Consider the following 25,760-nt stretch of genomic DNA (forward strand, 5'->3'; position numbering starts at 1 on the left):
TCAACCCTCGTGCGAACAAGGTGTGTCTACCTCAAATGAGTCCTGCTAGACACATACTATAATTGGTTCCTAGTCATTTGTAGACTATTACTACCACCATGTGGTCAAACACTATCATTACATCCCCCTTTCTAAGCTAAGCACACATTGCTAAAAGAATGTCATGTATTAAACGAATAACTTAGTTAACTAAGTTAGTTTTATTTGCAGACGACACAACTGCTTTCTGTTCAGGAGAGAACACAGAAAATAATACAAATAATAACGGAAGAAATGAAAAAATTAAAAAAATGGTTTGATAAAAACAGACTAACTTTGAATCTCAGTAAAACTAAAATAATGCTATTTGGTAACAGTAGAAAAGAGCATCTGACACGAATACAAATAGACGGAGTAGATATTAAAAGGGTAAAAGAAACTAGATTTTTGGGAGTATTAATAGATGATTAAATGAACTGTAAATCTCATATACAAAACATACAACATAAGGTAGTAAAAACACATTTCAATAATGAATAAAGCAAAATACGTCCTGGGCCAAAAATCACTTTATATTCTTTACTGCTCGCTAGTGTTACCATATCTGAGTTATTGTGCAGAAATATGGGGAAACAACTACAAATGGGCGCTACATTCGTTAACTGTGTTACAAAAAAGATCAATTAGAAGAGTACATAATGTTGGATATAGAGGACATAAAAACCCTTTATTTATTGTGTCAAAAATATTAAAGTTTGGTGATTTGGTAAAATTGCAAACAGCTAAATTGATGTACGAAGCAAATTATAACCTGCTACCAAAGAATTTACAACAATTCTTCTCAACTAAAGAGGAGAAATATAACCTTAGAGGAAAATCTAATTTAAAACATTTGTATGCACCTACAACACTTAAAACCTTTAGCATATCAGTATGTGGAATTAAATTATGGAATTGATTAAGTGAAGAAGTTTATACATTGGACTGATATGATCCAGTTTAAGAGGCTGTTCAAATTAATAGTGCTTACAAAGTACAAAGAAGAGAATTATGAGAAACACTTTCAACCTTATTGAAAATAAGATATTCTTCATCTCAGTATGTTAATAATGACTGAACTAATTAAGTACATATAACAAAACTGTTGTGTTACTCATTCATGGATGTCATTTTGTGGTAAAGAAGGTCAGTGAATGAATGTATATATTTGTGGGCGCTCTGAAGTGGGAAAGGGGTAGGATTAAATAAGCTTTGCTTCTTCCTACTCCTTTTCGGACATGATGTATTGTGAATTGTGAAATGATGAAATTGCCTGATGTATAATGTTGTAGGTATGTCATGTTCGAAATAAACTAAGGAAAGAAAGAAAAGAAAAAAGAACTTGTTTTTCTTTCTTGACCACATGAATATGCAATCTTTTCAAAAATGATCCATGTCCAACAGTATTAGAAAACATTAACTCTTTTGCTTGTCAATCAGTTTGAAATTAAAAGAGTTCAATAATACACATAGTCATCATCCACAGGTTTCTTGATCTGCCTTGTGGATCTTCTCAACACAGGTTCAGGATCGTCAGTTACATCTTCATTCATGTGCTGCATTGGCATTGTTTCAAAATCAGTAGGTGTTGATGAAACCTCGGACTCAGCTGCTGCTTGGTTTGAAACAGTCTTTGGAACCTTCAGCAAACTGTGACGATTTCGATGTAGTATTTGTCCTTCTTCAGTCTTCCCAGTTTACGATCGTGGTGATGTTTCTTGGAGAACAGTAGCTTTTGTTTTCCAACCATCAGGACTTTCAATTCTCACTGTGTCCCTTGATGATAGTGGTGGGAGCGATTTGGCTGCTTTGTCATAAAACGACTTCTGCTTTAGCATTTGTTGCTTTAGCTTTCGTTGTACCTTTTGACTCTGCGTTGGTCTTGACATACCTGGTAGTGTTGTACGAAGCTTTCAGTTCATCAGTAGTTCAGAGGGTGACAAGCCACACTCAAGAGGTGTTGCTCTGTAACTAAGTAGTGCTAGGTATGGATCAGAGTTACTATCCACTGTTTCTTTCAAAAGTTGCTTGAGAATATGTACTCCTTTCTCAGCCTTTCCATTTGACTGTGCGTACAGACAAATAGTGAAGTGAAATTACTTTTATGAAGACGTATCTGAGGAGAGGATTGTCCGTGTTACCCATCATCATACAAAAACAAAACTCTGAAGGGATTCATGGAAAACTAGGTGACATGAAATTCAATTCTTGAGAAATATAACTGCATTAAATGTAGCGCATGCATTTGTAACAAAAATAATTGTTGCAGTAAAAATGACCGATCTGATGAGAGCAAAGGAAGCGTCAAGTTGATTCAAAGACATCCATAGTCCTTTGTTGCCCTCATTTTTGTGACTTCATTCTCACAAACTCTGCAAAGACATTGAGCACAATTTGAATTAGTCTTATTTGTTGCAAATTTCTGTCAATTTGTTTTCATATTATGTACAGTCGTCCCCCGTATACCACGATTAATTGGGACTGGACAATAAACAAGTGTACTCAAAGTAGGTTTGTTAATAATGAATCAAATATTTTCATTGTTGGAGCATAATGAACTGTTTACAACCTCCTAAATATTTATTTTAACATCATTAGAGCCTTCTAAACATGAAATAACATCAATATAGACATCTTTCACCAATCTACAAGCTTTGAGTGTGCTCTACTGTAGATTAATTATAATACTCATCCTCCAAGCGCCATTGTCGTCACCCGGCCACTACAACACAGCCACGGCATTAAAATACTTGGTCACATTCATCTAAGTTAGAACTTGGATTCCATCTGTTGAAACCACAGGTGAAAGTTTTTCTGCAAAATCTTGGGGCAACTTGACAGTCACAGCTATGATCATTAGCTGTGTTGTTAGCATTCCGTGTTATCAGCATTGCGTACGCTGCGTTGTCATTCTACACCGCTAAAGCCACAGCTGATGATAAAGTCTATCAAAAAGTTATTCTGCCAAAATTTGGTCAATTTGAGATGTTTGACTGATTGAATTGATTGAAACTTTTATTAGTAGATTTCATAGTATAGTACATATTCCGTACAATTGACCTCTAAATGGTAACACCCGAATAACTTTGTCAACTTGTTTAAGTCGGGGTCCACGTAAATCAATTCATGGTGACAATAGATTAGCGCCAAGATTAGCCAAAGTGTTGTTGGCATTATTTACCTTTAACCCGGAAACAAAAGTCCTGATTGGTGAATTGATCGCCGCAACATAATAGAACAAATTACATAAATAAAACATGGAGATTATGCTTTTTTTAAGTTTTAAAAAATGATGTAGCGAGGGACGACGGTATTTCTCATGTTGCTGTTTGTTTCTCACCCTCAAAGTCGACAGTTCCATCCCCATTGCGGTCAGCTTCCCTCACCACCGCGTCAATTTCCTTCTTGCTGGTTTGCGCGCCCAGCAACTTCACCATGGCGTGCCTCAGCTCATCGGAAGTGATGCAGCCATCGCCGTCAATGTCAAACTGCGAGACAGAAACCTACAGTTATTACAAAAACTCTGCCGCACAGGTGCTTTTGACGACGAGAGAGCGAGTGACCGCATCGCAACAATTTTTTAAAGTCACTGTATTGGCTCCTAGTCCGTTTCAGGGTGGCTTTTAATGTTTCGTTTGGTTTTTAAATGTCTTAATGGCGTTGTGTTTTCGTATCTATCTGACCAAGCCGTCAACATCCTGAGGACCTTTTATTTTTATCAACTACCAGAACAAAGACTCATCTGCGGAACACTGCTGGAGAGCTTCAGGACCGGGGCCAGGCTAAATTGGGGCCCTAAGCATCATTGGTCACACTTTCATTCATGTCAAACAGTTTTTATACGTTTTCAATGAAATTTCAATTGATTGCTTTGTACAGAAACATATTCACGGGAAATAAATTGTTCAATAATTTATGTTTTAGTGCAAAACAACACATAACAAAATGAAAACACGTGTTCTTTGGACAACCTTGACTGAGATTGGATCACTGTAAATTAAAATTAGCAGGCCAGCAATAATATTATGTGCCACAGGAGACAAAAAAGAACATCTGGAGAAATGTGCCATTTCATTCTTATCTATGACGAGACGGTAAAATTTGATAAGAAGCGCCCTGTTAGTCATTAATTGACATTTTACATGTACTTCTTCAGGCCCCCACAGATTGTGGGGCCCTATGCACAGCGCATGTTTTGTTTATAGGGATTGGTGGCCCTGCTCAGACTGTTGATACTTTTAGGTTAATGTGTAAGGCAAACCTTTTTATTTATTTTACTGATCTTTTAAAACTTTTTTGGTTCTTGATTTTTTTCCAATTGTTATTTTCCAATTAATCATCATATCTAGTGTTCTTACTATTACAATATTTTAATTTATATTTTTATTTATCTTTACATAACATTTTAAGATATTTTCCATATTTTTTCAATTAAAAATATATATATATTTTTAATTATCAAACCACGCAGCCTATCAGGAGGCTTCTAAATGTTGCTTTGTATCTAAACATGCTGCATAGCTTTTCCTATGCTTTTTGTGCACGTCGCTGCTGTACTGTTTTTTTTTTTGTGTTTTCCCTAATCAAGGGGTTTTTACCTGCACTTCGCTGGCTCTCTCTGCATCCTGGAGACCAGGTCAACACTGACCGTAACAGCTAAACAAATAATGTTTTGATTGAATGTAGACAGGGTAACGCTGCCACTCACGATCACAATCATTTAAACCGTTAATCACCAACAACAGGAAACGTGGAGACAAAGCTCACCTCTCTGAAAGCTTCTTTGAGTTCTTTTAGACCAATCATGCCTGCCGTTTCAGCCAAGAGTTTGGGGGTCATCAGTTCCAGAAAGTCCTCAAAGTCCACTCGTCCTCCCACTGTCATGATAAATGTTTAGGATGGATAAGTTACCAGCTAGTAATTAAAATACTCAGAAAATAATGTGAAAGATATTATGTTTGCTCGTAAAGCTCCATTTAACACCTCTATTGCAAATAACCAATCCCCAATTAGATTTGGATTAAACAGCTGTGGCTGTAGACAACCTCCTGGTGTAGTTTTTATTACCACTACGGGATGGAAGTATAGTAGCTGCATTAAAGTATGATGACTGTTCGACATCCATCAGCTTTATTTACCTCTTCATGCGGTTTAAAACTGTTACATTTGCCAAACTTTTGTTCACAATCAACTCATCAGCGCTGTTAATGCTAGCCAATAAAACATTGGTTCTGTTGTTGCTGCTGTAAAATATGAAAATGTGGTCAAGGCCTTCACTTTCCCTTGCAATCCAAATGTATTATTTGCGTAAAAATAATACATTGGTATTAACACCCGCTCTTCACTTGTTGCCTGCTTCCAAAAGCCAATTACAGCATTTATGTTGGGTACTCTTGTTATGTCAGTTGGTGGCAACATACAGAAGAAAAAAAAAAAAATCACAATATAAGCTTTTCCTAATCACGTTACTTCTGTATATTATGAACAGTTATTAGGAACTTCAAAAATATTATTGTATTTCAGTATATGATCGCAAAATGTAAAATAAGTCAATCATAAAACCTTAATCTTTGGTTATGCCTGACAATATTAAATCAAATATAAAGTATTTATTCCTTTATACCGACAATTTTCAGCACTGTTTCACATACAAATATTGTCTCACTCCGACAAAAAGCAATTTATAATCTAATCTTTTTTTGTGCGTAACGGATGAGCGATCATATGCAAACGAGAGCATCAAAACGTGTAAAACACACTTCCTGCAAACATCACTTTACATAAACTTAGTTTTAGTCATGCATCCATTTTTAGTTATATGTCATCAGAAAAAAAATAAGTTTTTTCCTACTACACCCATAAAACATAAGTAAATATTCCAACATTTAACAAAATAATACACAAGTAATGATATTAGCAATTGCATTAGATGTATTACTCCAGTCGACATTACTTACAGTTCATGTTGATGTTTTGGCTGAGTTGTATCAGTTCCATTTCGGTTGGCATGTAACCCATGGTCCTCATCAGGTTACCCAAGTCTTTACAGGTTATGAAGCCATCTTTGTCTTTATCAAACTCCACAAATGCCTCACGTAACTCTAGAGGGCATGCAGACATAAGGCCAGAGTATAAAAACTGCCCATTTTTCTTAATCATGGGAGACAGCAAATGAAAAATGGATTACCTTCTACCTCCTCGTGGGTGAGGGTTCTCTGCAAAACATTAAAGGTGGATGTTGAAAATGAAAAGCAAGGTTTAAGGCGTTTTCATAGTAAAGGTAAACTTTTAAATAGTTCAGGACATGACTTAAAAGCGTTATGAAACATTATTGAACAGGAAATGATTAAACTTAAGAGATAGTTTGATGTCAATAAATTATCATTAAATGTAAAAAAATAATAAATTAATGATTTTTTTTTATAAGAGGAAAAGGGAGGAAGCGATCAAACTGTCAGTAGATGGAATTGCTATTGAAAATGTTTCTGTACTTAGATTTTTAGGAGTGATACTGGATCAAGGTCTGATATGGAAATCTCATATTGCACATGTACGGAAAAAGATGTCTAAAATTATTTTTATATTAAATAAGGTAAAATATGTGTTAGATAATAGGACAATGTGTATATTGTATTGTGCACTTATATTGCCAAATATCAGCTACTGTGTGGAAGTGTGGGGGAACACATAAGAGTAACATAAAGGCATTGTATCAACTACAGAAAAGAGCTATAAGGATTATTCAAAAATGTGATTATCTAAAACACACTAACATATTTATTAATTCTACTGTATTGAAACTACAGGAGCTAGTAAAGTTACAGACATTATGTGTTATGTTTAAGGCTAAAAGTAAAACATTACCAGCAAATTTACAAAAAATGTTTGTCATCACTTCTGAGAATGAAGAGCATAGAAAAAAAGGTCATTTCAAACATCAGTATTCAAGGACAACTTTAAAACAAATGTGTAAATCAGTGGTGGGGGTTCAACTATGGAATTCTCTTTACAATGAGATAAAAGACCATAAAAACGTATTCCAATTGAAAAAAATATATAAAGACAGAACAATAAGATCATATGGACAGCCATAAGTGTTTACATTTTGCTTTTTATTTAATATTTCAGTTATTTTTTTGTCTGGTTTTGTATCATCCTGTGAGGTGTATATTACTTTTTTTTGTTCCGTTTGTAGTCCATGAAGTTTTGCAGTTGTGTTTTTTTGTGTGTTTTGTTTGTTTTCATCATATTTGGATGTATTTGCTTGGTTTTCATGCAATCCATTAAGTAAGACTACGTATTATGTTGAAGGGGGCAGGAAAATATAAGATTTTCTTCATCCTGTTCCTTCTCAGGCATTGGTGTGTAAATGTGTGTTTAGTTCCTGAGGTTTAATGGTCTATTGATCAAAGATGCACATGATGAATGGCCTTCCCAAAGTCATGACTTAAACATGTGGGCAATGCTGAAGAAACAAGTCCATGTCAGAAAACCAACAAATTTAGCTGAACTGCACCAATTTTGTTAAGAGGAGTGGTAAAAAATTCAACCAGACGCTTGTGGATGGCTGCCAAAAGCGCCTTATTGCAACTTGCCAAGGGACATACCAAAGACTATGAAAATGGGACCAATTACCCCCCTGCTTTGCACTCGGCTTCAAGGGTTGGAATTGGGGTTTAAATCACCAAAATGATTACTGAGCGCGGCGCACGCTGCTGCTCACTGCTCTCCTTACCTCCCAGGGGGTGAAAATGGGGATGAGTCTAATGCAAATTTCACCACACCTCGTGTGTGTGACAATCATTGGAACTTTAACTTTATATCGTTGTCTTGTCAGGTGCCGCCCCGCATGGCTTTGTTAGCCGTGGGAGCCCTCTTTTTTTTTTGAGAAGAAACACACTTCAAATGTAAATTATTGAATGACAAGGCGCTTCACATTAAATTATACCCTGAAGCACTGTCACTGATTAGAACATGAAGACAAATTTTGCCTCATAACTCTTGGTGGCACGTGTCATTAGGACTAAAGCTACAGAGTAGAGACCTTGTGTTCAATTCCATGTCAAGGTATAAATGATGTTAAGTTTTCAAATTGATATTTTAATGATGTTTAAACTGTTTATTCCATTAAATGACAGCTTAGGAATTAAAAAAAGTGGATTGTTAATTGTGTTGCTCAAGGTAATATTGTTTATATGCTGCTGTATACCCATGATTTCAGCCTTTCAAAAGCTCCTCTTGGACCACCACATTTTTGACCTCAGTATTTGTCAAATCCTGGTTACGGCCCTGCACTAGACTAGTGATTGTCAAACTTTTTTCATCGAGTACCACCCCAGAAAAAACTTGACTCTGCAAGTACCACCATGACAATTGACACTGAACTACAGTAGCGTAGTAGGCCTACATATTCATTAAAAACAATACAGAGGCTTTTTTTAACAGGTATTTTTGGTCACTGTAACATTACACAGTTTGAACAGTAACACTGTTTAAAAATAAAAACAAAAAACACTGCACTTCAATCCAGTGTTTCTTTGGCGCACCACTGATGGAGCCCGTGTACCACTACTGGAACATGTACCACAGTTCACGAGAGTGCTGTCGGAAATGATCTTTGACTAGCTTTTTTGTGGTAGTTCTTTAAAAACAGCAGAGCACTCGTGTAACTCTGACAAACTAAATAGACCAAAATGTCTACTGTAGAGGATGTTAGTTCTCTGGAAAATACAAAATAAGAATAATACTGGATGGGCGGGTTCGGCTTTCTGGAAATGTGGCCCCAAAATCAATCTAGTTTGTCTATTCCTGCTGTACAGTATGTACCAACATATTATTTCTGGACACTTCTTGGTAAATGTTATATAAAACAGTACTGTATTGACATTTTGTTAAAAAAAAAATATATATATATTTATATATCTGTTGTATGGCCCTGCGATGAGGTGGCGACTTGTCCAGGGTGTACCCTGCCTTCCGCCCGATTGTAGCTGAGATAGGCGCCAGCGCCCCCCGCCACCCCGAAAGGGAATAAGCGGTAGAAAATGGATGGATGGATCTGTTGTATGATTAATAACAACGTATAACAACTCCTTATATCTGCGAGCTAACATCAATATGTAAGAAGAATCCACTATCATTTTTCTGTTCAACACTTCTGGATAATTTCAAAATTAGAAAAATAAATAACAAATACAAACAAACAAAAAAAAAATATATATATATATACACACACATATAAGTATACATATACACACAAGCATGTATATACATATGTTTCATAAATTAGATTTTTTTTTATCATGCCCCCATTTTCATATGCAAGTCTACCATTTGACTAATGTCAATACAGGTGAACAAGTAAATTGTACAGTAAGCCTACAGTATAAACAATTAGGGGTAACGGTGTCTGCATAAGATTACAATATACAAGTCATTTTTTTAATGTAATGTATGTGCATACCTAAAATAGCAATCCCAATTAACATTTGATATTATCAATATTGCACAAATTTAGCCATAAACACAACCCCACATTTCTGGCAAAAATGTATTAATTTGATCTTTCAGCTTGTCTCTTTGAATATTTTGCTTGGAATTCTTTGAAATATAACTTACTTGTCTCCTCGACGCCCCTTTGAGGAAGATGCAGGCTTGTTTCTGGCTCATGTCTGCTTTTGTAAAGAAAAATATATTTGAAAAAGCATGTATTTTATGTATGTATGTATGTCTTTATTGAGTGTGCGTATGTTGAGTGTCAAATGTGATCACTTGCTGATGTGTGTATGTCAGAGAGGAGGGATGAAGTCTCTGGTGGATTATCTCTGCAGCTTTGGTCTGGAAAATAAACATGGGCTTAATGATGTACATATACACATTTGCAATGTTGTGTGTATGATGCACATTCAGATAGGGACTTCATTTGACGTAAATCCAAGGAAAATGGGAATGGGATTGAACAACTTACATTGAAAATGGATTTTTGTTGTTGAAAGTTAAAGAAGCTGTTTGCAGCTTGCTCAAAGTTCAATTTTGTTAGGCCTAAAACGAGAACCAGAACAGAACATATGTATTTTTCAATATTTTTCATAAGTACTTATTACATTGAATAAAAGAAATGCGTGTTGGCCTGAGAAAATTGTCTGCTGTTCAGGCTTGTTACTCAAGAGACACAACTACTGCGATGAGGTGGCGACTTGTCCAGGGTGTACGCCGCCTTCCGCCCAATTGTAGCTGGGATAGGCACCACCTACTTCTAAATCACTAATCCTTGTCTCCATGGCAACAAATAAAGTATGTTTCTTACAAGTATCAAATATGTTTAATCTACCCGTAGATTGTTTGTTAAAATAAAGCAAATAATATATATATATTTTTTAATGCCATGATTTTACGGTCCAGGGCACAGATAATCCTCCATGCGGCCCCTGAGCTCAAATGAGTTGGACACCCCTGCATAAATGCATTAACATTGACATCTCTAAATATGACGCTTTTTCTAGCCGTATTTCATTTGGAGCTTCACCCCCATTAATATTTTTCCAACACAGAAGGTGATCAGAACGCCATTTGTTTACACCCGAATGGAATGCTTACGTGGGGGATTCGAACTATGCTAACAAGTGGAAATTGCTGTTTTGCATGGAAACAGTTTTTCTCACTATGATGGAGCGAAACTATCCTTGGTCAGGCACGCCCTTGTCGTTTTGAGTATAAATATTTGGGGTTTTGGCACTAGACTGGACTAGATCTGACCAAACTAAGTCTATGTGTGATGGACCCGAGTGGTAAACATATTAAAATCTAATACAGTTGTTGCTTAAAACCAATACAAATTGTTAATATAAATATTAAGAACCCAATGTAATGAGAGCAGCTGTCCAAAATAAGGAAAGATGATTAACAGGTTCACAATTTATTAAAATACAATAAAAACAGTCACGTTGTTGATGCGGGCTTCACCGTGGAAGAGGGGTTAGTGCGTCTGCCTCACAATACGAAGGTCCTGCAGTCCTGGGTTCAAATCCAGGCTCGGGATCTTTCTGTGTGGAGTTTGCATGTTCTCCCCGTGAATGCGTGGGTTCCCTCCGGGTACTCCGGCTTCCTCCCACTTCCAAAGACATGCACCTGGGGATAGGTTGATTGGCAACACTAAATTGACCCTAGTGTGTGAATGTGAGTGTGAATGTTGTCTGTCTATTTGTGTTGGCCCTGCGATGAGGTGGCGACTTGTCCAGGGTGTACTCCGCCTTCCGCCCGATTGTAGCTGAGATAGGCACCAGCACCCCCCGCGACCCCAAAAGGGAATAAGCGGTAGGACATGGATGGATGGACATTTTTGATGCTAAAATACCAGAGGTTGTTTTTTTGTTTTTTTTCAAGATGGCGCTGCTGTAGTGGCTGCTGTAGGCAGGAGCTCTGTGCTCTTGTAATAATAATAATAATGGATTAGATTTATATCGCGCTTCTCCTATTGTTAGATACTCAAAGCGCTCACAGAGTGGGAACCCATCATTCATTCACACCTGGTGGTGGTAAGCTACATTTGTAGCCACAGCTGCCCTGGGGTAGACTGACGGAAGCGTAGCTGCCAGTTTGCGCCTACGGCCCCTCCGACCACCACCAAACATTCACCGGTGTGAGCGGCACCGGGGGCAAGGGTGAAGTGTCCTGCCCAAGGACACAACGGCAGCGATTTTGGATGTTAATAGGTGGGAAGCGAACCTGCAACCCTCAGGTTTCTGGCACGGCCCCTCTACCCACTACGCCATGCCGCCCCTTGTGTCATCCTTTTGTGTTTCCCTCTTGTTTTCATGTGTCATATTTTTTTGCATTTTGGTCCAGGACCCTTTGGGACTGTGTGACAAGGGGTGGCACTTTCATGACCTCTGTGGTGCTTTTTTTGTGGACTTCTGGATCTACCTCCCGGGAGCCTTTTGGCCATGGAGACCAGCTGCTGGGTCTCTGCTACACCAGAGTCTGTTTGGAGGGACTGGAGGAGATGCGGATGAGGGGACAGGACTGCGGAGCTAGCACTGAGCGCTGGGACAGAGAGGTTTCGCGGTGTCTCGACTGGGTGAGCAGGTGTCGGACACCTCAGTCACCTTGGACGTATCCTCGCTCATCCATGCGGACTGGACATTGGCCGAGAGTGGAGTCGGCTCTCTAGGTTGCTTTGTTGGGTCTGCTTGTCTCTGGCCATGCTCCCTCCTCCCCAGCGGACAATGGCGTGGAACACCGCAGAGGCCACCACAGTGTATATGTTTATTTTACTTTTTATTCATAGCTGTATGTAGAAGTGTCTGGTTGTATCTGCTGCTTTAATGTCTTTAATGTCCTTTGTGTTCTTTGATGTTTCCCTCTTACACACATGTAAGAGGGATGTGTACTATGGCTATGAGTTGTTGTTTTTTTCTCCCTTGGCCTCAGTCTGCACCCCCACTCCAGGGCCCAGGCTAAGACCGATTTTTTATTTTTTTTATTTTATTTTAATCTTCTATTCTTTTCTCCCATCCAAAACATGCAATTAAACAAGACAAATTCTAAAATGTACAAACATGCAATTAAAAATTCAATCAACTTCTAAAATGTTAAAATGTGCAATTCAAAATACAATCAAATTCTAAAATATAAAAACATACAGTTCAAAATATAATCAAATCCTAAAATATAAAAGCATGCAATTTAAAATCCACAGCAATAAAACACTATAAAACTTGCATGGCAATGAAACAAACAAAAAATAAAATCCCCTACTTGTGTCCCATCACATATGTGCATGAACTGATGAAGCCTACTTGGATGAGAGGCGAAAAGTCTTCTCAGACAAACCAAACAGTCCAGTTGCAATCGATTGAACAACCTGAGATACAAAATACATGATAAACAGGGCCTTGATTAAAAAATAAAGAAACATTCTGTATCAATTCAATCTTTGGCAATTTTTTGTTTTCTGCAGGACTCCCCCTATTGTTGAAAAATATGAATTTATTTGATATTATTTTAATTATTTATTTATTCAAGTGTTCTATCTAAAACATATCAAAGCAAGAATACATATTTGGTAGGTCCTGTATATTAGACTTATAAACTATGTTATACAAACTTCATGTGACCTTCCAATTAGCCCACGTACAGTACGCAGAGAGCTTCATGGAATGGGTTTCCATGGCCAAGTAGCTTTATCTAAGCCATAAATCACCAAGTCCAAAGCTAAGCATCGGATGCAGTGGTGTAAAGCACGTCACCACTGGACTTTAGAGCAGTGGAAACGCGTTCTCCAGAGTGATGAATCACGCTTTTCCATCTGGCAATCTGATGGACCAGTCTGAGTTTGGAGGCTGCCAGGAGTACGCTTCATTTCGGACTGCATTGTGCCGAGTGTGAAATTTGGTAGAGGAAGAATTAAGGTGTGGGGTTGGTTTTTCAGGAGTTGGGCTTAGCCCCTTAGTTCCAGTGAAATTAACTTTAAAAGCTCCAGGAAACCAAAACATTTTGGACAATTCCATGGGATGGCACTTCAAGTTCATATGTGAGTAATATAGTATGTGAGTCATCTAGTAATATAATGTACCTAAATACAATTGGTCTTTACTTAGTTGAGCCGTTGCTTTTTTATTTTAAAAAAATAATAAAAATGGTGATTTAATGATTCAAAACCATAAGAGGTGTGAATGTATGCATAAAAAATATGTGGCAAATAAAATCGGTTGCAAAAAACACAAGGAAAAATATAGATGCATTGTTTTTACCAACATGAATATTTGAATATATATAAAGTATATATGTATATATATATATATATAAATATACATATATATACATATATATATATGGATACAAATAAAGTATATATACATATATATTTTTTTGCCCTTTAAGTGAAGATATATGCAAAAAAAAAAAAAAAACTAACAAAAAAAACTGTCGAACCAAAAAAAAAAAGTTCTGATCTGTTAAGCTCTTTCAGTTTCCAAACACATCCTGTGGCTGCACCCCTGGGACACCACCTGCTGCTTTGAAACTGGACCCATAAAAACATATTCTCAATTCTCGCCCTGTTTTCCACACAAAAATAATTTGCGTGTTGAATAAATATTGTGAAAGTGTACTATAGATGTGCAGAAAGGTAGTAGGAATGTAAAATGAGCATCTCTTAGAAACAAGGTGACCATCTGTTGTTGGACCAACCATGCTTGACACCGCTGTTTTGCATTTGGACTGAGAGAGTTAAGATGACTGACAGAAAAAAAAAAAAAAGATTCTCGGTTTTACTTTAGGTAAAACCAAGACTCACCTAACATTTGTGAGTGCAGAGGTCACCACATGAGATTATTATTTTAGTTGTCGTTCCTGCATAAAATGTTTTCAATTGAACTAACTCAATCACGTCTTTATGGATCCCATGTTGGAACAGAAAAGGATATTCTGACGTCCCCACAAAGTCGGAAACATTCAATTGTCTCAAAGAATAAAATGCCGTCAGATACAATTTATCCTGAATTCAATGTAATCATCAATCAAGTACACAGTAATACATTATTGCTTAATTTTTAACAGTTTATTTCTTCTGCATTTATCAATTATTTAATTTCAGCTGCAACAGACATCTAACTCATTTTATGAGACTGAGCCACACAAAGTATTCACTTCAGAATCATGTTTTAGCCACATGTCAACATTTTTTAACTACTTTTACCTGAGATATGGTCGGCTTAAATCTTATTATTTTAAAATTGCATGTACAAGTTGTATATTTTCAAAGTCTTGAGTCCCCCAGGAAATAGTTATTCCGCTTGCTTACAGGAAGTTGTTCGGTGTTTTGCCCAATGTGTTTTTTGGGCTGTCATTTTTGTGTTTGTGTATCACAACAAGTTATGCAACAATGTAATAAATGTTCAACTCATTATGTCATAATGCCACATTTGTAGCTGAGATAGGCTCCAGCACCCCCCGTGACCCCGAAAGGGATAAGCGGTAGAAAATAGATGGATGGATAACCCATTTTGTAAAAAACCTTAAAGCATTTTGTGATATATTTGTTAAATATGGTATAAGTTATTACAAAATGCTTCATGGTAATCTGCATATTTACATGATTATTGCAATATTTTTAGACCAAAAATGCACAAAAAAATATGCTAAACGTTTTGGAATGTGATTCTGGGAGTGAACGTTTTTCTTCTTTATTGTACCGTTTTTTTTTAAAATAAAAGTTTTAAGAGAGAATAAATATACATGAACACATTTTTGTGGAAGTGTACACCATTTTTTTTTTCACCCTAAGAGTGAAAGAGTTTTATTGTCATGAATGTATTTTTATTTTTTTTACTGCTGTGGGAAATTTGAATGTCTTAAACAATGTTTTTTAAACTTTTATTTTTTTTTTATACCCAAGTTCCACCTCAGAAAAAACTTTGCTCTCCAAGTACCACCATTATGGCTAACAGTAAAATACAGTTGCGTAGTAGGCCTAAATATACATTAAAAAACAACAAAGAGGTTTACTTTAACAAGTATATTTGCTTTTTTTGGCCATTGTAACATCAAGGACAGTTTGAACAGTAACACTGTTTGAATATAGGAAAATAAAACAAAACTATCTTTGTCCATCGATGTCAGATTGGGTGGCTGATACCCGAACATATGCAGGTCATCCAAGATAAGATAATTTATTATCGAAGACAGCACTTGTTACAATATTTTTTTGTGTAGTGTATAATACAGTATGTGCGGGGAAAAATGATGCTAATAGTGCTGAAATGTGATCTTAAGAGTGAAATTCATTCATTCATTTTCTACCGCTTATTCCCTTTCGGGGTCGCGGGGGGGCGCTGGCGCCTATCTCAGCTACAATCGGGCGGAAGGCAGGGTACACCCTGGACAAGTCTCCACCTCATCGCAGGACTAAGAGTGAAATTGTTAAATTTTTTAATTTAAGTTGTTTTTTTTTCAATTCTATCATTTGACTTGAGAAAGAAAAAAAAAAACAAATCTTAGTTGAACCTGAGAAAAACTTAGAAGAAATACATCCATTCATTTTTTTTCTACTGCTTTTCCCTTTCAATTGTAATACTTTAAAAGAACAGAACAAAAACCAAACTCCACATGGAGAGATCCTGAGCCTGGGATTGAACCCAGGACTACTCAGGACCTTCATATTGTGAGGCAGACGCACTAACCCCTCTACCACCGTGCTGCCCCAATAATAAGAATACATAAAATATATATAAGCTTGTGGGAGCAAACATACATTTTTTTTTACCTTGGGAGTGAATACAGTCCCATTTTTTTTTATTCCGGTGGGGATATCTAATATCCTAGAATAATACAAATATTGATAGTATTATTTTAATTCATAAGCACAAATCTAAGCAAAGTCACTGTATCAACAATGAAAGTAGTGCAATAGCAGTTTCAATAGAAAAATATAAATAGTAAACATGATTGTAAAATGTATTGCAGCTTACGTAATGAGCGGTCCCCTTGCAGCACACCTGTAGTGCCACTGCATGCAAAGTGACCCTCCCACCATGCAGCGTGCTATAAAAGCTGCACACATTCCATCCCATCAGAACAAGTTGAGTACCAACCATGTTCCGTGTAGTTGTGCTGCTGTTGCTGGCTGCAGGTTCCTGTGAGTGTCACTGAGGCACACATGACCATAGATCCCTTACATCCGATATCTAATAACTTTTCCTCCGCAGGTGTCGAGTGTGAAGAGTTGACCCAGCCACCGTCTGTCACTCTGCAGTCTGGTCAGAGTCTGAGGATCGACTGTGGGGTGTCTTATTCTGTGGCTAGCTACTACACAGCGTGGGTCAGGCATCCTGCTGGGAAAGGTCTGGAGTGGATTGGGATGGCGTTTACTGGCGCTTCTTACTACAAGGACTCACTGAAGAACCAGTTCAGTATTAATCTGAACACCTCCAGCAACACAGTGACTCTAAATGGACAGAATATGCAGCCTGGAGACACGGCTGTGTATTACTGTGCCAGACGACCACAACGACACAAAGCATCAGCAGACTAGAACAAAAACAACAACACTGTTCAGCGTGACAAACATGTTCTTGTCACTCTTCAAATGGAATCCATCCATCCATTTTTTACCGCTTGTCCCTTTTGGGGTCACGGGGGATGCTGGAGCCTATCTTAGCTCCATTCGGGCGGAAGGCGCGGTACACCCCGGACAAGTCGCTACCTCATCACAGGGCCAACACAGATAGACAGACAACATTCACACTCACATTCACACACTAAGACCCATTTTAGTGTTGCCAATCAGCCGATCCCCAGGTGCATGTTTTTGGCGGTGGGAGGAAGCCGGAGTACCCAGAGGGAAACCCGCGCAGAACATGCAAACTGCACACAGAAAGATCCCGAGCCCGGGATTGAATTTAAGACTGCTCAGGAACTTCGTATTGTGAGGCACATGCACTAACCCCTGTAGCACCGTGCTGCCCCAAAATGGAATCCAAAGAACTGTATTCACTTCTAAATCCCATTTTTTCGACGTGCCTAAATTTGTTAGCGACTGTTACCTGAGCAATGGTAGGCCTGGAGTTAATATATGTCTGCTTAGGCTGCTGCCCCCGCGACCTGACTTTGGATAAGCAGACAAATATGAATGGATGGATACTATTGCATGTACAAATTTTACATCTTCACACTGTTGAGTTTGTCAGGAAATGCCCCGCTAAAACTTCTGCTTGCTTACAGGAAGTTGCTCTTTGTTTTGCCCAATATTTGTTTGTTGTGCTGCATTTTTTATGTTTACAATGTTATTTCAATGTAATTTCAGAAAGCTGAGGACCGGGGGCCCTGACTTGTGCCTTCACACTTTTAGTCTTATTTTGTACAAACCCAGTTTCCATATGAGTTGGGAAATTGTGTTAGATGTAACAAGATATTTGATGTTCAAACTCATAAACTTTATTTTTTATTTTTTTGCAAATAATAATTAACTTAGAATTTCATGGCTGCAACACGTGCCAAAGTAGTTGGGAAAGGGCATGTTCACCACTGTGTTACATCACCTTTTTTTTTAACAACTCTCAATAAACATTTGGGAACTGAGGAAACTAATTGTTGAAGCTTTGAAAGTGGAATTCTTTCCCATTTTTGTTTTATGTAGAGCTTCAGTCGTTCAACAGTCCAGCATCTCCGCTGTCATATTTTACGCTTCGTAATGCCCCACACATTTTAGATGGGAGACAGGTCTGGACTGCAGGCGGGCCAGGAAAGTACCCACACTCTTTTTTTACGAAACCACGCTGTTGTAACACGTGCTAAATGTGGCTTGGCATTGGCTTGCTGAAATAAGCAGGGGCGTCCATGAAAAAGACGGCGCTTAGATGGCAGCATATGTTGTTCCAAAACCTTTATATACCTTTCAGTATTACTGGTGCCTTCACATATGTGTAAATTACCCATGCCTTGGGCACTAATGCACCCCCATATCGACACAGATGCTGGCTTTTGAACTTTGTGTCGATAACAGTCTGGATGGTTCGCTTCCCCTTTGGTCCGGAAGACACCATGTCAATAATTCCAAAAATAATTTGAAATGTGGACTCGTCAGACCACAGAACACTTTTCCACTTTGCATCAGTCCATCTTAGATGATCTCGAGCCCAAAGAAGCCGGTGAAGTTTCTGGATGTTGTTGATAAATGGCTTTCGCTTTGCATAGTAGAGCTTTAATTTGCACTCACAGATGTAGCGACAAACTGTATTTAGTGACAGTGGTTTTCTGAAGTGTTCCTGAGCCCATGTGGTGATATCCTTTAGAGATTGATGTCGGTTTTTGATACAGTGTTGCTAAGGGATCGAAGGTCACGGTCATTCAATGTTGGTTTCCGGCCATACCGCTTACGTGCCGCTATTTCTCCAGATTTTCTGAAACTTTTGATGATATTATTGTAACGTCTGTTTGGCATCGTGGTGCCGGGTTTGATTCCCTCGAGGATGCGTCAAAACAATGAACTCAACAAAGGTAAGGTGTAACAGATTTATTCTACAAAAAGGTGCTATGAAGAGAAACACTGGTGCTAATAAAAGGCAAACAAAAGACACTAGCGTGAGAGCTAGGAAGTGCACATAAACTAAACTTGGCACAAAGGCACAAAATGTGAAACAAAACACAATTAGCATGAGAGCTAAAATGGCAAGTGGCTTAGTGTATGAGCTAGCGAGAAAAACATACCAGTCGTACAGTTGCATGAGAGCAAACTAGAGTCCCAGAAAGAATAATGAAAAGGGGAAGGCTTATAAAGGGAGTAATCAAGGAGAAACAGGTGTGTGTCGAAAACAAGGAGCAGGTGAAACTAATGTGTAACCACGGTGACTGACTTAACAGGAAGTAAGCGGGTCAGACGGAGAATGAGACAACAATGGAACAATAAATAATATGTGAAGAAGAAGTTTTGAGTACGGATCTTAACAATTATGGACCATAGATGTTGAAATCCTTAAATTTCTTGCAATTGCACTTTGAGAATCGTTGTTCTTAAACTGTTTGACTATTTGCTCATGCAGTTGTGGACAAAGTGGTGTACCTCGCCCAATCCTTTCTTGTGAAGGACTGAGCATTTTTTGGGAAGCTGTTTTTATACCCAATCATGGCACCCACCTGTTCCCAATTAGCCTGCACACCTGTTGGATGTTCCAAACAAGTGTTTGATGAGCATTCCTCAACTTTATCAGTATTTATTGCCACCTTTCCCAACTTCTTTGTCACGTGTTGCCGGCATCAAATTCTAAAGTTAATGATTATTTGAAAAAAAAAAAGTTTATCAGTTTGAACATCAAATATGTTGTCTTTGTAGCATATTCAACTGAATATTGATTGAAAATGATTTGCAAATCATTGTATTCCGTTTATATTTACATCTAATACGATTTCCCCACTCATATGGAAACGGGGTTTGTATATTCTGGAGAACCACTGTCCTCTGCAGTAGATATTTGATTTTTGTCTATTTATTTGTCAGATTTACAGGAGCACTCTGTTGTTTTTAAGGACATTCTACAAAAAAAGCTAGTCAAAGATCATTTCTATGACAGCAATTTAGTGTTGGAAAGAATCTGCAAAAATGTGAGTTACTCACAAGGTTTTTTTTTTTTTTGAAACTACACTCGTGGTCCACCAGTTAAATAATCCAAATGATGAAAAAGTTATGTAAATCACAAGTTTGGACACCTGTGTTCTATGTTTGCTAGCAAGGTTAAAATGTCAATGCAAGGATCTGTCAATGTGTTTACGGTGGTTCGAGTTCCTCCATACAACAGGAGCACTCTACTGTTTTTAGGGATTTGCTGCAAAAATATTTTTTTTCTCCTAAGTTTTGAACTGAATTTGGAGGCCGGAATGGTGTTATTGGGGTTGATTGGAAAGTTGAATAGAACTGAATTACAGTATATTAAAGAAACCACACTTCTGCCAAACATGTTTTATCATCTGTGGTGTTTCAAAGTTTGTCTTTCAAAAGAGTGCTTTAAACGCCCTACACTTCGGACGCTGGAAGTTGCAGGTCAAACCACAGTTCATTTAACCTGAAGAGATTTGGTTACATTTAAATATTTACATTAATGCTGGATTTGAATTATTTCTATATTAGACAACAGTAAAAGTGGTTGGTAAATCTAGTGCAAATTCATCTTAAAATATATTTTGGTTGCACTTTTGATGTTACTGAAAATGAGAGCAGAAAAGGTTTACTCTTGTTAATTCAACTGAAAGTGATGGTGGCACCTAAATAAGATGTGAATACATTGACCATTAATTCTAGTTTACTTGCTTGTTTGTATCCATAATTCATTTAAATCTAATCCCCTTAAAAAACATTACAAGAATATAGGAAACTTCACCTGCAGTATCCAGTATTTATTTCACAGTCTCACTGCTTGAATTTTTGCCTAAAAACTTTGGCTTAAAGTTACCCTTAATCGTACCGGCAATTATTATTTGAATCAAATCGTTGTAAAATAAAATCATTACTCTCCTGATAAAATTAGTTTTTGTTATTGAGTTTATTATTAACACATCTTTGGACGTTGACAATAAAGTGAACCGCATGAAAATCTGTCAAAATTGGGCAAGTTGTGATTCTTTTTCAAATAAACAATACATTGAACATTAAGTAAGAAACCAAAGGGAAAAATGTGTGTTTAAACTGACAAAAAAAAAGATTAAATATATTAAAGTATGGCAGCACGATGGAACAGGGGTTAGTGTGTCTGTGTCACAATACGAAAGTCCTGAGTAGTCCTGGGTTCAATCCCGGGCTCAGGACCTTTCTGAGTGGAGTTTGCATGTTCTCCCCGTGACTGCGTGGGTTCCTTCCGGGTACTCCGGCATCCTCCCACTTCCAAAGACATGCACCTGGGGATAGGTTGATTGGCAACACTAAATTGGCGCTAGTGTGTGAATGTGAATGTTGTCTATCTGTGTTGGCCCTGCGATGAGGTGCCGACTTGTCCAGGGTGTACACCGCCTTCCGCCCGATTGTAGCTGAGATAGGCACCAGCGCCCCCCGCAACCCTCAAGGGATTAAGCGGTAGAAAATGGATGGATGGATAATAATCTATTTTCATCATACTGTGTACATGCATAGACACTTTTCTTTCTTTCTTTTCTTAGTTTATTTCGAACATTAATATTTACAACACAATACAATATAGACAATACAATATTACCTCACTTTACATCACGCCCGAAAAGGAGTAGGAAGAAGCCAAGCTTATTTAATCCTACCCCTTTCCCACTTCAGAGCGCCCACAAATACATACATCTACTGACCTTCTTTTTCAGCACGATAAATAATGAATAATTCCACTTGTAATCAAAATAACGTTCAAAATATAAAACATTCTCATGCATTTTTATGTTCAAGAAGTTGCGTTAATGGTAAGAAGTAAATTATTTATTATTGGTTAGTGTGGGACTTGCCCTCTTGGGGGTTCTTCAGACCACCAGGCACCGACATGAGAGCCTGTTCCGGGGTTACAATATTTTTTAATTTTTCAATAAGTCTCTTAGTTGCTTTTCAGCATTTGTCTTTTTCTCTTTCGTTCTCGCTCTCTCCTGGCTGCTGCTTATAAACAGAGTGACAAGTGATTAGAAAACAAGGCCAAGCTGGGCCATCTACGCACCTGTCGCTGATTTCGAGGTCGGCCCTGGCAACACCCCGCTTCGCTGCAGGCCCACAGGCCACGCCCCCTCCACAGTTAGCTTCAGAATAACAATGTTATTACAAAGAATAAGAGACCTATTATACTCTAGAAATGTTGGTCTTACTTGAAAATGCACACTTTGAGTTGAGTTCAGTGTTGAAAAAAATATATGGCTCTTACGGAAATACATTTTAAAAATATTTGGCTTCTTGGCTCTCTCTGCCAAAAAGGTTCCCGACCCCTGCTCTAAGGTTATATTTTTCCTCTTTAGTTGAGAAGAATTGTTGTACATTCTTTGGTAGCAGGTTATAATTTGCTTTGTACATCATTTTAGCTGTTTGCAATTTTATCAAGTCATTGAGCTTTAATATTTTTGACTTTTTATAGACAATGTCAGGCTGTTCTCCACCTGTGCTGACGTGTATAAGGTGTTCTGTCGTCTTTTGCGTCACAATTTGTACTTTATAAAGTTTTGTTTTATGACATGTTTATTGTTAGTTATTGTGTATTATTACCCGCACAGTAAATAAGTAGTTAGTGGGACTGTAAGTTTAGACAGCATGTTGTGTAGTCAAGTACTCTTAACCGTTAATGACAATTGAGATTGCAAAGGTCTTAAATACAAGATTGAGTGCACAATTGCGACAAGAAGAATTTTCACTTTATTGTCGCGTGTGATCTTTATTATTAGGTAGTGGTTGCTGGGACATGAATCAGCGAATATGCTGCAATGCAAATTTTTCATGTGGGCAAGATATTAAATCTGTAATTATATCGATTTTTGTGATCACAGCTGAGGACACATCTTCTCAAATCTTAGGAAGTAGTAATGCTTGAGTCCGGGTCAGTCAAGTCCAAGTCGAGTTGCAAGTCTTTGATATTTTCAAGTTGAGTCCTAAGTCATCAAAATTGTGACTCAAGGCCACAACTCTGATCACAATAGAGCAACACCATTCAAGCACCCCTGCTGTGTTACCTGTGCTATTATTTTGTGACAAATATACACACTTTTATCAAACTCCAAAGTTTGACCGCAAAAGGCAAACTGACTTGAAATTTCTCATGCAGTTCAATGTGCTCTACAGTGGGAAAAAACAACTGCAACTTTATGGTGTGAAGCCAAATTGCCCAAAAATTTGTTACAAATCTGCACGAGATGGACAAGGACATGTCTGTAAAATCTGACCAAGATTGGTTGAAAAAACATGTCAACCATTAAGCATAACGTCTTTGATGGGGCACACTGGTGTGACTTAGCAACTTATTGCCCATAAGTCAGTGACTATTGATTATATAACTTTGAGGATATCTGTGTTAAATGTATGGGCAACACAAATATTATTCACAGTCACCTGATGAGGGGGTTTTAATTATTTAATGTCAATGTATATATTATACAGTGACATTAGTTTCACTAACCTTAACAGATAAAATTAATGAGAGACAATGTTTAACCCAGGGATTCTCAAACTGTGGTACATGTACAACTCGTAGTACGCCAAAGATTCACTTAATTAAAGTACAGTGTTATATTTTGCTATATTCAAAAACAGTGTTACTGTTCAAACTGCTTGTTATGTTCAGTTATGTTAAGTCAGGGCGAAATTATTGAATATACTTGTTAAATAAAACCCCTGGCCTGTTTTTAATGAATACTTAGCCCTACCATGATCATTATGGTGGTACTTCAAGAGCCACGTTTTTTCTGAGGTGGTACTTCGTGAAAAAAGTACGAGAACCACTAGTTAAACCAATAAAACAACCTGTACAGGCAATGTTTTAGTCAAGTGTTTACATTTCAAACTGTCATACAAGAGAAAAGGCAATTTAACCAATGCAAAAGAAAGTTCTACATGAAACTGAAATAAAGTAAAACAACTTACTGCTTTGACTTTTCTCTCTGGACTTTTCCTTGATGACAGTTTGACATTCAAGACTTTGGTCAACGTTTTAGACATTCTTCGACTCTAAGTCCTGCTGAATTGTTGCTCTATGCCTTTGTTGTTTCTGTTTGAAAATATAGAGTATGCATAATATTTGTATTAAATAATATCAAAAGTGGTATTCATATATATATATATATATATATATATATATATATATATATATATATATATAAACCCTTACAGGCTTAGATGTTTCTACTATTTGCTGTTCCAAAGTCTCGAAAAAAAATATATATTGTACACATATACCCTGCTAAAAAAAATATTTAGTATATTCCAAGTCTTTGTTAAATATAAATATTTCCTACCTTTGTTTCCGTGTCCAAAAAAAAATCCTCTGCTACGTTCTGGACTGGGGAGGTTTTTGTATGGGCTTGTGTCACTGTGGTTATTACACGGAAAGGAGTGGCACAGTGTTACACATCATAACAAAAACCTCTCATTATTCAAGCGGTGTGCACGCCCTCTGATGCACATTGTTAGCTCTAAAAGGTTGATACATATTTTCCCCAACTAAATCATAGTCAACTAACTGACTGACTAAACTTTTAGCTCAATTAAAAACAAGTTTATTTGTTACAAAACATTAACACTGTAAACATTAGATTTGAAACAATTAATACCTTTGCTAAATTGTGAATTAAAACACACATGTAGTTGTTTAGTTTGCATCACATGGCTGAAAAAAGGTGAGTTAAAGATATGCATTTTGTGGATTATAGATTCTTAGTATCACTAATCTGTAAAGACAAATTTTTGAACCTATTCTAAAACATTTTGGTAACTATAAATTTACAAAAAACACCATAATCCTGTTTTAGTAAATACCTTGGTTTTAATGTCACGGTTTGGTTCATCTTGGGGGCAGGAAGGGAAAAGAAACGTAACAAAATTAAACAGCTTAAGCCTTGTGTAGAATGCTTTGTTTTTTAAAAACTTTTTTTTTTATCATAACTATTATTAATCTATATGCAAATTTACTGGTAAAATCTGGTTACTTTCTGTTGTAACATCATTGACTAATTACATTTTCATCACAATTATAAAAACAAAACACAGAACGGCTGTCTGAAAAAAGCTAACAATTAAATATTTAAATTATTGTATTATTTATTTTAGTACATACAATGTTTTTAAGCAATATTTGAGTAAAATAAATTTGGAGGTGCAAAATAACCAAACATAAGTGAAAACAACTATTGGCTTTGGTTTTAAATCCTGAAGTCCTGTACACAAAAACAAAACTGAAAAAAATATTTTGTGATGATAAAATATATTGATCTCATCACTGTAGTATTGACTATATAATGATACTGCAGTACACTTGGTATCAGTACAGTCAATATTTGTATCAATTGGCCGCCGGCCCTTGTGTACATTCAAGAGATCTACCTTAGCAAAGCTTCTTGTATGAAGTCCTAAACTCCTGGAAACAATAACAAAAGAATGACATAATTTTTTTTCATAATAGTAAAAAATATCCATCTAATCACTGTAGTATCGACCATATACAAATAATATACTTGGCATTGTTTCTGTCAAATAGTTTTATCAGTCTGCCCACCCCTGTTTACATTCAAAAGCTCTAGCTTAGTGATTAGCATGGCTTATTGTGTCCTCG

At 37.1% G+C, this 25,760-nt stretch overlaps 2 protein-coding genes across 27 annotated transcripts in view; one reads left to right on the top strand and one right to left on the bottom strand.

Annotated features, from left to right (window-relative positions):
• Positions 1 to 530: 530 nt before the first annotated feature.
• On the bottom strand, positions 531 to 24,562 carry LOC133541847 (calcium-binding protein 5-like). 26 transcript variants are annotated; one of them, XM_061885515.1, is made up of 10 exons: positions 24,448 to 24,562; positions 24,077 to 24,200; positions 12,816 to 12,880; positions 9,790 to 9,855; positions 9,637 to 9,689; positions 6,206 to 6,233; positions 5,976 to 6,119; positions 4,786 to 4,895; positions 3,359 to 3,506; positions 531 to 2,390 (listed from the first exon to the last, which is right to left on the bottom strand). In XM_061885515.1, the coding sequence occupies exons 2-10, from the start codon at positions 24,121 to 24,123 to the stop codon at positions 2,362 to 2,364; spliced, it is 690 nt and encodes a 229-aa protein (XP_061741499.1). In that variant the 5' UTR covers positions 24,124 to 24,200; positions 24,448 to 24,562; the 3' UTR covers positions 531 to 2,361. The 26 variants fall into 26 exon arrangements, with proteins under 26 accessions (XP_061741499.1, XP_061741498.1, XP_061741504.1 ...); XM_061885514.1 differs by having other exon boundaries at positions 9,637 to 9,692; XM_061885520.1 differs by lacking the exon at positions 24,077 to 24,200 and adding an exon at positions 9,986 to 10,059 and having other exon boundaries at positions 9,794 to 9,855; positions 10,981 to 12,880; positions 24,448 to 24,546.
• The window catches only part of LOC133541832 (immunoglobulin mu heavy chain-like), a 36,302-nt gene continuing 27,133 nt past the window's right edge, over positions 16,592 to 25,760 (top strand). Inside the window, exons 1-2 of the mRNA XM_061885473.1 lie at positions 16,592 to 16,654; positions 16,725 to 17,030. Coding sequence (XP_061741457.1) covers positions 16,612 to 16,654; positions 16,725 to 17,030 — 349 coding nt within the window. The 5' untranslated portion in view covers positions 16,592 to 16,611. The remainder of the gene's footprint in view (positions 16,655 to 16,724; positions 17,031 to 25,760) is intronic.

This window comes from Nerophis ophidion, linkage group LG23 (assembly GCF_033978795.1).
Source record: "Nerophis ophidion isolate RoL-2023_Sa linkage group LG23, RoL_Noph_v1.0, whole genome shotgun sequence".
Taxonomy (NCBI): domain Eukaryota; kingdom Metazoa; phylum Chordata; class Actinopteri; order Syngnathiformes; family Syngnathidae; genus Nerophis; species Nerophis ophidion.

Excerpts from the sequence above, each read along its gene's own strand:
- LOC133541847 (XM_061885514.1), bottom strand. The coding sequence starts at position 24,123 with ATGTCAAACTGTCATCAAGGAAAAGTCCAGAGAGAAAAGTCAAAGCA. Across the intron at positions 12,881-24,076 it reads CAGAGAGAAAAGTCAAAGCA|GTTGTTCAATCGATTGCAAC; the intron begins GTAAGTTGTTTT and ends TTTGTATCTCAG. Across the intron at positions 9,856-12,815 it reads ACTTTTCGCCTCTCATCCAA|ACCAAAGCTGCAGAGATAAT; the intron begins GTAGGCTTCATC and ends TTTATTTTCCAG.